Source organism: Cajanus cajan, chromosome 4, assembly GCF_000230855.2.
Source record: "Cajanus cajan strain Asha chromosome 4, NIPB_CcT2T_4, whole genome shotgun sequence".
In the NCBI taxonomy this organism is placed as follows: Eukaryota; Viridiplantae; Streptophyta; class Magnoliopsida; order Fabales; family Fabaceae; genus Cajanus; species Cajanus cajan.
In genome coordinates, this window is record NC_138520.1 from 60,458,632 (window position 1) to 60,471,790 (window position 13,159).

General features: G+C 32.4%; 1 protein-coding gene across 1 annotated transcript; it reads right to left on the reverse strand.

The window, feature by feature from the left end:
• Nucleotides 1–2,468: 2,468 nt before the first annotated feature.
• Nucleotides 2,469–11,719, reverse strand: LOC109816622 (RHOMBOID-like protein 2). Its single transcript, XM_020381696.3, has 6 exons — nt 11,080–11,719; nt 10,070–10,233; nt 9,686–9,849; nt 9,312–9,571; nt 8,875–9,001; nt 2,469–2,891 (listed from the first exon to the last, which is right to left on the reverse strand). The coding sequence occupies exons 1-6, from the start codon at nt 11,403–11,405 to the stop codon at nt 2,766–2,768; spliced, it is 1,167 nt and encodes a 388-aa protein (XP_020237285.3). The 5' UTR covers nt 11,406–11,719; the 3' UTR covers nt 2,469–2,765.
• Nucleotides 11,720–13,159: the final 1,440 nt, after the last annotated feature.

The following is a 13,159-nucleotide window of genomic DNA, read 5'->3' on the forward strand; positions in this document are numbered from 1 at the left end:
TCTGCACTTATATATATACGCACTCCAAATCTCTTTGTTGCCTTCTTGAGCATTGCGCCTCTTCAACACGACGTTTCGCCCTCCTCCACATCTCTCGCATTAAATGCTCTGCACCAAAACCCTCAAACATAATGATTGAGCGTCGTACATGCTCCCGCTTCCCCATAATAGAGCTGTTACACACATAAAGTTACGACTTTTCAAATCTTACACGTGTATCTCTTCAGCTCGTAACGTTCTGGCTCTTTACGCCCCTTTTCCACTTTATTGGCTGGCGTCTTTCTTCTCCTCAGCTCTTTCATTCTTACATCACTCAGAGCTTGGGGGGCTTATGTACCAACCTGACTCGAGCCGAGTTAGCCGAGTTCATGAGTTGACTTGACCGAGGTGATCCCTTAAGCAAGCTGAAATAAAACCATGAAACGCTGACATGTCACATCGGATGAGGAGACATCAGCAAGACACCTCGGCATGTTAACAACGTCATACACAATTCAACCACCTCCAGAAGATAACCACACAGCAGTTACACGATTACTCGGAAAAACCACCATAGGTAATGATATAAGCAATACGTGAAAGAGGAGACACGAACTAACTTGATCGTCGGAGTCCTTTTTGCAGATACATACGAGGCGCTCGAGCAAGGAGACCAGAGAGAAGGAACTCGTCCCTGCAACCGATTTCATACCATCTCGGGTAGATCAGAGCAAGGAAGATGACTTATCCGAGTTAGGAATCCAACCTGATTCGTGTAAGTACACATCCCATTAGGTTACATGCATTATCTTGAAACTATATTTAGCCTATTGTTTTATGCATTTATAATCACTTCCCTGAAAATAAACTAAAGAGTCCAAATAACATTCATAATTTTGTAATTCTTAATAGCTTAATAGGTCCAGAGAAGCACTACTAGAATTTCTCTTATTATATGCGATTTTTTCATAATGTTGTTTTTACAAATTTTTTTTTGCAAAATTTTATCTCTAGGTAATATCCTTTGTGGATAATATGTTTCTACGAATCTTAAAATTCGCAAGAAATTTTCTTGCAAAAAAATTCACAGGAAATTTTCATACCAAAAAAATTTGTAGGAAAGTTTCTTATGAAATTTTTTGCGAATTTTTTTCCAAGAAAAAAAATCAAAGAAATTATTATTCAGGGATAATTTTTGTACAATTTCTATTAATAATTATCTAATTTTCAAATGCTTACGATGAATTCATCTGAAGCATGTAAATTATAGGTCTAAAACTCAACCATACAAAATCAACTTGTAAGGTAAGTGTTGTCCCAACTTATATACTCTTTAATTGTTTTATTTCTAATCGATGTGGGACTTGAGTTAAATCTTTTAATTCTTAAACTTATAAATATATATTTTTTTTTATTTTTCCTGCAAATTATAATTGGCAGGAAAATCTGCAAAAAAAAGTTACTTGCGAAATTTTTCTACCATTTAGTAAACATTACTTGCGAATTTATTTTTACAAGAAAATCTACAAGAAACAAGATAAAATTCTTACAACATTTTCTACAAATTTTTATCATGAAAAAAATTTCTATGATCATTAAAATTGTAGCAAAATTTAAAAGAAAAAAATTTATGAATTATTTTTCATAAAAAAAATTGTAAGAAATTTCTGTAAATTATTTTTTGCAAATAAATTTCCAGAACTCAAACTTTAAACTCACCAACTAAAAATTATTCACTATTTAATTTTGTAAAGTTAAAAAGGCCGATACAAAGGTTCGACATATAACTATTCCATCTCAAATATAAAAGTCTTTCTTAAATTTTATTTTAGGTTTTTGTCATTGTTAGACAGGTTCTGGATATAGACATCACATTATATATAACTGGTCCATATAATATGCCAATATAAACTTTGAATAGAGCGCTGTAAACAAACTGCTATATTTTAAGGTTTTTTTTTTGTATTACATAGGCAACGTAGTTTGTCTCCTAAGTATGTTTAGTAGAGCACACCATCTTGAGATTGCTTTTAAAAGCCTTAAAAAATTTAGGCACGTTGGGTACCAAAACACATCACCTTATTTATGGACACGGTTTCCACCATGTAACTACAACATGTCTACAACGTTTTCTACACACATACTCTAATTTTTTCACCCACATGTCTCCTTGTTCACAAAATGATGCATCATTTTAGGCACCTAGAATAACTTGTTTTGGATTTAGTTCTTTGAGATCGAGTCATTTAATTTGTTATTCACGTGCCGGCAACTTTTTTCTATTGTCATAACGTGCTTGTTTACGTTGGATTTCAAGGTCATTGGCTGGATGAAATTATCTTCACTCTTCAGCCACCAAGGAACTTTCAGTTCTATGAAGCAGTTTCCAAGATTATCTTTGCACTAACTTCATTCTAGCCCTTTACAAAAAAAATATATATATATTTTTCAATTGAATTAACTTGAGATAAGTTCATAAAATAATCAAAAATTATTTACTTTGACGTGTCTAATTTAATTCCACAAAACTAATTTGTAAGTAAAGATTAGTAATATTTTAATCATACCAATAAGACATATGAGATTTCCAACATATCTTATATCAAAACAATTTCAACTCCAAATTTTTATAATGCAAATATGTTGTATATGTAACTTTTTTCCTATCAGTACAATAGGTAGCAAATCAATCACTACTTACACAAAAGGATATAAACAAATATACTAATTAGGGCTAGAGGAATGATTTCTGTATCATAATTAAGGAAGAAGGAAATTTTCAAAACTCAGGTACAAATCTGAACACAGAATTCATATATCTGGGACTCGGTCGGATAATTTTGCATATAATATGTACTGAAATTTCCATTGCTTGGGCACATCATGTTCAGCTGGTTGCCAATGTATGTTCTCTGCAGTGTGGTATTTAACAAGCATTAATATACACCATCAACACAAGTATCACAACAACAATAGTACATCTTATAAGAACAAAACAAGTTAATTAAAGGTTAACATCAAGGAAATACAGAATAAGTTTATAGTGCAATGAAAATTAGTCTAGCTGATGCTAGCTAAGATCTATATGTATTGAAATTGATTATTTTGGCATACAGATCAATAAGTTTGTATATTCAGGCTATCATATTCATGTGCCAAGGAAGTGGTTATAGATTACCCCTTATGGATGCCGTTCCTAGACATTCAGGGGACTTAAGACAAGATTTTATATTCGATTAATTATCATTTTATTTTTCTAGTTTCTTCAAAGTTTTACCATCAAGTAAAATTAATTAATATTAATAAAAGTATTTTATAAGCAATTCATGTATTTATATATAAAAAAATAATCATTTTATGTATAATTTAATACTTCTAATTGGAGGTATTAACGTCCTTTATTATTCCTTTAACGCCTTTGATTTTGAAAATAAATTAATAGCATCAAGATTAAAAATACTCACTAAAAAATAAAAATAAAAATAAAAATTAATATGATCATTTTCCATTGATTTCCCAAAGTTTTAAACTTTCAGAATTCAAATAGAAAAAATTTATGGTTTAATATTTTAGAGAAGGTTTAAAGCAATTCTAAGTAAGTTAAAGAAATATATATATATATATATATATATATATATATATATATATATATATATATATATATATATGTGCGCGCGCTAAAACAAAGTTTTGTTCGACCATTTTTATTTTGGTGAATTCTCTGAAGGACCACTTTCACAAGTGGTCCATGGGTGCATCATCAATTTTCACCCTTAGATGCATCTAAACTAGTAGACCATAATATACCTTACCACACTGGATCTAAATTTTCGATTTTTTTACTGATTTTTTTTTTTTAAATTACCCAAAAAAAAAAACACGTGCCAACAGACGCAGCTGCTACTGACACTCGGAACGGGCCGTTCTGAAATCAGAACGGGCCGTTCCAAATGAATAAATAACACATAAATATTGGACCAGAACGGGCCGTTCCAGATGACAAAAAAACACATGAAGAATGGAACGGAACGGCCCGTTCCAACATCAGAACGGCCCGTTCCGAATTCAAAAATGACACATCAATAATTAAATCAGAACGGGCCGTTCTGAAAACGGAACGGCCCGTTCTAACTACAAATTTGTCACACGAATTTTTTAAAGCAAAATAATATATTTTTTATCCATTCTACTAAATTACATCTACACCCTAAGCCCTAAACCCAAAAAATCTTATACTAAGGTCCATAATACAAGACCAAACAATATAAACTCTTGTACTACCAAATATATAAGAAAAGTGGTCATCCACTAAGGCTCATAATACAAGACCAAACATTATAAACTCCTATACTACCAAATATATGAGAAAGGCGGTCACCCATGTAAAGTCCAAGTAAAGAGAACCTTAGGCCCACCAAACCCATTGGGCTCACTAAGCTCAGAAGTAAACAAAAGCCCAAAGGCCCACAAAGCCCAAAACTAGGCCCAATAAGTTTAAAACCCAAAAAGTCTTATACTAAGGCCCATAATACAAGACCAAACATTATAAACTCCTATACTACCAAATATATGAGAAAGGTGGTCATCCATGTAAAGACCAAGTAAAGAGAACCTTAGGCCCACCAAACTCATTGGGCTCACTAAGCTCAGAAGTAAACAAAAGCCCAAAGGCCCACAAAGCCCAAAACTAGGCCCAATAAGCTTAAAACCCAAAAAGTCTTATACTAAGGCCCATAATACAAGACCAAACATTATAAACTCCTATACTACCAAATATATGAGAAAGGTGGTCATCCATGTAAAGACCAAGTAAAGAGAACCTTAGGCCCACCAAACTCATTGGGCTCACTAAGCTCAGAAGTAAACAAAAGCCCAAAGGCCCACAAAGCCCAAAACTAGGCCCAATAAGCATAAAACCCAAAAAGTCTTATACTAAGCCCCATAATACAAGACCAAACATTATAAACTCCTATACTACCAAATATATGAGAAAGGTGGTCATCCATGTAAAGCCCAAGTAAAGAGAACCTTAGGCCCACCAAACTCATTGGGCTCACTAAGCTCAAAAGTAAACAAAAGCCCAAAGGCCCGTAAAGCCCAAAACTAGGCCCAATAAGCTTAAAATCCAAAAAGTCTTATACTAAGACCCATAATACAAGACCAAACAATATAAATTCCTATACTACCAAATATATGAGAAAGGTGGTCATCTATATAAAGCCCAAGTAAAGAGAACCTTAGGCCCACCAAATCCATTAGGCTCACTAAGCTCAGAAGTAATCAAAAGTCCAAAGGCCCATGAAGCCCAAAACTAGGCCCAATAAGCTTAAAACCCAAAAAGTCTTATACTAAGGCCCATAATACAAGACCAAAACAAAAGCCCAAAGGTCCATGAAGTACAAAACTAGGTTAGTGAGCCTAATGGGTTTGGTGGGCCAAAGGTTATCTTTACTTGGGCTTTACATAGATGACCACCTTTCTCATATATTTGGCAGTATAGGAGTTTATATTGTTTGGTCTTGTATTATGGGCCTTAGTATAAGACTTTTTGAGTTTTATGCTTATTGGGCCTAGTTTTGGGCTTCATGGGCCTTTGGACTTTTGATTGCTTTTGAGCTTAGTGAGCCCAATGGGTTTGGTGGGCCTAAGGTTCTCTTTACTTGGGGCTTTATATAGATGACCACCTTTCTCATATATTTGGTAGTATAGGAGTTTATATTGTTTGGTCCTGTATTATGGGCCTTAGTATAAGACTTTTTGGATTTTAAGCTTATTGGGCCTAGTTTTGGGCTTCATGGGCCTTTGGACTTTTGATTGCTTTTGAGCTTAATGAGCCCAATGGGTTTGATGGGCCAAAGGTTCTCTTTACTTGGGCTTTACATAGATGACCACGTTTCTCATATATTTGGTAGTATAGGAGTTTATATTGTTTGGTCTTGTATTATGGGCCTTAGTATAAGACTTTTTGGGTTTTAAGCTTATTGGGCCTAGTTTTGGGCTTCATGGGCCTTTGGACTTTTAATTGCTTTTGAGCTTAGTGAGCCCAATGGGTTCGATGGGCCTAAAGTTCTCTTTACTTAGATTTTACATAGATGACTACCTTTCTCATATATTTGGTAGTATAGGAGTTTATATTGCTTGGTCTTATATTATGGGCCTTAGTATATGACTTTTTGGGTTTTAAGCTTATTGGACCTAGTTTTGGGCTTCATGGGCCTTTGAGCTTTTGATTGCTTATGAGCTTAGTGAGCCCAATGAGTTTGGTGGGCCTAAGGTTCTCTTTACTTGGTCTTTAGTATAGGAGTTTATATTGTTTGGTCTTGTATTATGGACCTAAGTATAAGACTTTTTGGGTTTTAAGCTTGTTGGGCCTAGCTTTGGGCTTCATGGGCCTTTAGACTTTTGATTGCTTTTGAGCTTAGTGAGCCTAATGGGTTTGATGGGCATAAGGTTCTCTTTACTTGGACTTTACATAGATGACCACCTTTCTCATATATTTGGTAGTATAAGAGTTTATATTGTTTGGTCTTGTATTATGGGCCTTAGTATAAGACTTTTTGGATTTTAAGCTTATTGGGCCTAGTTTTGGGCTTCATGGGCCTTTGGACTTTTGATTGCTTTTGAGCTTAATGAGCCCAATGGGTTTGATGGGCCTAAGGTTCTCTTTACTTGGGCTTTACATAGATGACCACCTTTCTCATATATTTGGTAGTATAGGAGTTTATATTGTTTGGTCTTGTATTATGGGCCTTTGTATATGACTTTTTGGGTTTTAAGCTTATTGGACCTAGTTTTGGGCTTCATGGGCCTTTGAGCTTTTGACTGCTTCTGAGCTTAGTGAGCCCAATGAGTTTGGTGGGCCTAAGGTTCTCTTTACTTGGTCTTTAGTATAGGAGTTTATATTGTTTGGTCTTGTATTATGGACCTAAGTATAAGACTTTTTGGGTTTTAAGCTTGTTGGGCCTAGCTTTGGGCTTCATGGGCCTTTAGACTTTTGATTGCTTTTGAGCTTAGTGAGCCTAATGGGTTTGATGGGCATAAGGTTCTCTTTACTTGGACTTTACATAAATGACCACCTTTCTCATATATTTGGTAGTATAGGAGTTTATATTGTTTGGTCTTGTATTATAGGCCTTAGTATAAGACTTTTTGGGTTTTAAGTTTATTAGGCCTAGTTTTGGCTTTTATTCATAAGATGTTTGATGTCATTGAGGAAGGGGCTTCATATCTCGCTCAATTGAAAAACTATACTTAAATTTTAAATGTGATTTAGTAGAATGAAAAAAAAAAAAACAAATATGTAGCCAGAACGGGCCGTTCCGAATTCAGAACGGCCCGTTCTGGTTTAAGTAATCATATCTTATTTTTAAAACTGGAACGGGCCGTTCAGATTTCAGAACGGCCCGTTCTGGTGTAGTTTATCACGTGTTTTTTTTTCTTGTAGAACGGCCCGTTCTGGTGCATTATTCCTGTGTTATTTTTTCATCTAGAACGGGCCGTTCTGGTTTCAGAACGGCCCGTTCTGGAAGTGACAGCTGCTTCGTAATACGTGTTTTTTTTTATAGGTAATTTAAAAAAAAAAAATCCAGTAAAATATTCAGAAATTTTATCCAGTGTGTGAAGGTGTACAATATATCTTCTCACTAAATCACAATCTCAACCATTCATTGTTTTTAATATTATATCTATGGTGATTTTAAATGCACCATCCATGGACCACTTACTAAACTTCACTATCAGAGACTTCACCTCAACTTTGGTCCCTATAATATTTTTATTAGTTAAATTAATCCCCAATCAATTTTTTTGCACTAATAATGTTAATCTTAACTAGTGTGATAAATTAACAGAATAATCAACTTGGTCTAAGAAATAATTTAACATCTTTGTGCGATAAAAGTGATTTAAAACAATTTTTAAAATCAGATGAGTTATTGAATTGGTTTAAACACTGATTCAAGGTTTGATGATTCAATCATAATTGAATCATTATCAAATTGGTATTAATAAAATAATAATAATTATTATTAACAATAAAAAAATAATATTAAATAGATAAAATATCATAACTTTATAACACTTAAAAATTAAAATAAAATATTATTTATAAATTCTTAACATTTAATGTAATATAATATTTAATTTCTAAATAAAATATAATATAATATTTAAGTTTAAATTTTAATAAAATATAGCAATGCCCACTAATAATAATAAATTTATATTTAGAATAAAAAGTATCAAATTAATATAATATAAATTATAAAAAAATCTATTAAAAATCACAAATTAATATAAATGATTAAATTATATTTTAAAAAATAAATATTAAAATAAGTTATTTTAATTTTAATTTTTTAATTTTTAAATATGTATTTTTATTAAAAAAATTCTAAATAAAATTTCAAAAATAATAAAATATTTTTTTTAATTGAACCCGTTCAAACTAGTTGATCAATTTTTTTAATGATTTTGATCCAATTTTCTATCAAACATTTCTGAGACCAATCAAACCAATTAAAGATTGAGAATCAAATTTTTAAGACCATGATTCAAACAACAACAAAAAAAAACTAATATAAGAACTTTGTTCCGTTAGTTTTCACAGTTTTGATGTCTTGAATCCAAGATTTCATCGCTTAACAATTTACTTAAATTATATTCTTTTAAGGGTTTAAACAAATTTTTGTGGCCTTAGATGACCACCTCGTTTGTCTTACAGTAGCTACTGCCATTAGATGACCACCTCGTTTGTCTTACAGTAGCTACTGCCATGGACCCTAACCCAACAAGGAGTGATCATATATCACTTTATTTTGTTACTATTATTTTCTTCACCCAGGAAGGGAAATAAAGGATTAAGAAATAGGGATTAGGTAGTTAAAAGAATGTTACCACACAAGATGAACTTTTCGGATTGCAACGCCATCTTGAAGTTGGAACACAAGACAGATAATGGCACCAGGAGCAGTAATCATTTGCATTAACACCACGCAGAAGTGCAACAAGGCCAGTACTAAACCTGTCATGCAAATATTTACGCATGAACACAACTAAATAAATCAAAATGACATAATCAAAGTAAAAAAAGAAAAAAGAAAAGTAGGGACTGTAACATTAGATTTTGACATATAGGTTTGTATTTGGATTCTAGCCCAAGTCAAATAACACTGCTCCTATAAATATGTTCCTTTTGGTTCACTAGATGTTGAATCTAAAAACAATGCCCAAAACCAATGTATCAACATGATTAATAATTTCCAAGTCCCTTTTCGTATACATTTTTTTTTCTGGAGTAAATTAAATATTACAAAAGTGAGACTTCTGCATACCCAACAATTAGCAGGATCAGGGCTAGGACCCAGGAGATACACTGATATTTGTTGAATTTTGGTTTAATTAATGTTTGAGAAAATGGTTGTGGAGCATTTCGTTGCTTAATCCATCCAAACTGGGGACGGATCAAGAACACAAATCCAAGAAGAAATCCTGAAAGAAACCCTCCAATGTGAGCAAAGTTGTCCACATGTGGAAGAACCCCCACTGCTAGATTGATAACAATGATAAACACAAGGGTGAAGAGTGCTCCTAGCTGCACATGACAAGAAAATCTGAATCAAATCAATAATATATAGTTTACTTTCAAGAGCATCACTCTTCCTTTTGTGATATTCACACTTCAAGTAAAAGCAATTTAGCATGGCACCTTTTTTTCATACAAAGACCAGTTAGTAAGGAGTTCTGAAAGCATGCCTCCTAGTAAGCCAAAAAGAGCACCAGAAGCACCCACAGAGATTCTTTCCCCAATGAATAGAGCAGAAAGCAAGCTACCCCCAAATCCAGAAATCACAAATAGCAGTCCTATAAGCACTGAAATTCAACTACACAATAATTAGGAAAAAATTCTTGGACACAAACAAGGTTTAAGCAACGGTCAATGTCCTTCTTAGAATATCAAAAACCACAACAAAAGAGAAACTAAAAATATACTGTCAATGTCCTAGTGAAATTATCTTAAAGATTCTTCAGGCCTTTACTCTTAGAGAAGAACCTGATATTTGCTAGGCACATATGAATATGTGACACATACCGAACCCAAATTCTTTTTCAAGCCGAATTCCAACGACCAGAAGACCAAACATATTTGCCAAAAGATGGAATACTCCACCATGTAACCACATGCAAGTGATGAGACGCCAACCCTGATGTTCGTAAACCACTTTATGCACAGCCAGAGCCCCCATGTTCAGTAGCCTGAAAAGTTAACAACCACAAATTCTTTAATTTGTAGCTTTTTACTGACGTAACAAATAATCTGTGACTAACATAACCAGTATTTCTGTCAAAATCAAAAACATAATCAGTTCACCAATACTATTTATAACACCAATATCATGTCAGCAATACTTGTTACGAACTAACCAAATCTCTCATGCTAAAACTATTAAGACGCTAAAATGGTCCTATATTAGAATTAATTGGCCTAAATTCAACTATTTAGTATGTGTTTGGACACCGTCCATTACGTGAACCAAATCATCAATTAGCCTGATAGTTTCAGTTTTGACATGCAAAACCACGTTTAGAATTAGAACCAAACACACGCTTATTAGAAGAATAGAGGTAAATCTATCTTATGTTATTGTTTACATTATTCTTTCAAGGCTTCCTTTAGAGAATCGGTATTCGGTACATGAATGCACATGACACTGGATTTGGTATATACACAATTATTGCGAAAATTCTGTAACTATGAATCAAACTTCAAACATAGAGACTGTGATAACATGAATCAACTAAATCTATTAGGTTAAGACACATGAATCTTTTTACGATTCATATCTAAACTTTACTAGTACTGCAAAAAAAATACTAGAACAAATATGTAGCAGTAATGTAAAAAATAAATAAATTATGCTGTCATTTAATCATAATCTGTCATATATATGTGTAAAATCTTTTATACTCATGCCTATACTAAAAAAACTAATAAGAATTTGACATGATTTTGTAAGTTGAAGTGTGATTATTGGAGAAGATGAATTGATTAGAGATGAGAAAATTTTCAACAGCAGAAGTGGAACTAGGCCAAGAACTCACGTCAATGCTGAGGGTCCCAGAAGAGGGTTCTCACTGAAAGGCTGAAAGGAGAAACGACCTAGGAAGGGGGCAATGCAACGGACCCTACTCTTGGGGCATTCATTGACATACATTGTGATGATGAACACAATGACATTGAGAATGACAAAGAAGGGAATCAACCAAGGAAACCATTCCTTGAAATGCTTCACTTTCCTGTATTCAACTTTTGAAGGCAAAGATGGGTTTATCTCCATTGGATACACCACCTTACACCAATTCCTAGAGTTTACCCTCAGTTGAACCTCCCCCTCCACAGCCATTGAACTATGTGGACTAATATGCATAAGAAGAATTAAATATCTTGAACACTTTTTCAGGCCAAATTTGATCAAACTCTAGTCATAGCAAAGTGGGAATAATGTAATGAGGGTAGTGACTTGATCAAAGGTTTCATTTCACAATTTGACATTTGTTTATACATATTTTTCTCGACATTGCATAAGTTCTCATTTGCTTAAATCATGTTTTCATTATTGAGGGACAGATTTGGAGGCTTCTACTTGGAGATTCCTTTGTTGAAGAAGGACTATAACCGTATAACGTTTCCAACGTACACATCAATGTTCCATGCCTTTGTTGGAAAAAAGAAACAAAAAAAATCATGTTATTGCACAATTGACATTTGGATGCTTTAGGTTCTCAATAGAATTTCTGTGACTGGATATTAAACGACATATACAAAGAGACAGAGGATGGGGTGAAAGTTGAAGCTGGCTGACTCCATGATTCCACCCATAACAAACAAATTTTGGGTCTGCTTCCCAAAATTAAAAATTAGGTCTGCTTCAGTGACGTGTATATATATATATATATATATATATATATATATATATATATATATATATATATATATATATATTTATATTTATTTATTTATTTATTTGTTTATTTATTTTTATATTTGAGGGGATAATAATTATACCGCTGTAATTTTTACTAAGTGTTACACCGCTCAATAATTTTATATTAAATGTGAATTTTGTAAATCCAACCGTTAGATTGAAAGTTCATATCTCTTAGATTATATATACAAAATTTTATATTAATCCAAGATGATTTGATACTTCATTCTTATAAAACAAAATTGACGTAATATATTCATTTCAAAATATACTAAAATATGAATATTTTGATTCCTTTCAAGTTGTTATTCAATTTTAACAAAATTTGATATATATGTATAAAGTGATATGAACTTTCAATTTAACAGTTGGATTTACAAAATTCACAATTAATATAGAGTTATTAAATGATGTAATACTTAGTAAACACTAGTATAATTATAATCCCTGTATATATATATATAGTGTAGTGGGACAGAAAAATACAAAATGGCTGAAAAAAAATAATATTAAAATGTAGGAGTACTTTTTCTTTTTTTATAATGTCGTTGAAATTAGTGTAAATAAATGTCCATTAGGGTTAGGGAAATATACTTGGAATTGAGATTTAGAATTGGAATTATGATATTTGGAAGCCTATTTAGAATTGAAATCACAATTGTAAGATTTAATTTTGTAGAAATTTAAAATAACTAAAATTAATATTTTCCAAATGTTAACGTTTACCTTGTGAATTACAATCTGTAACCCTACTCCCACCTTCCGTGTTGAAATTTTGGTGTTTTAGAAATATAGAAAGATAATAAAGTGCATAGACTTTAAATAATATTTATGATGATTTAAAATAATAAGTAATGTGATATTAAAGTCTATAACATTTGGGGTTTGTTTAAATAATTTTTTTTTCAAATATAGAAGAAAAAAATAGGAAGACAAAATGAAGCGAGTTAGTTTATACATAGAAGTTGTCATTCTATTAACTACTCCAAAATTTCATTTTTAACTTATGCATTAGCTAATTTTAACTTATGGAGAAATTTATTTACATTTATTTTTGTAACATTGTAAAAAAAAAAAAAAAAAAAAGAGGCTGATTCAATAGCCCAGAACGGGCCGTTCCCAAACTGGAACGGGCCGTTCCACACTACTGAATTGAACTACATATTGTAGTTAAGAACGGGCCGTTCCGGCAAGGA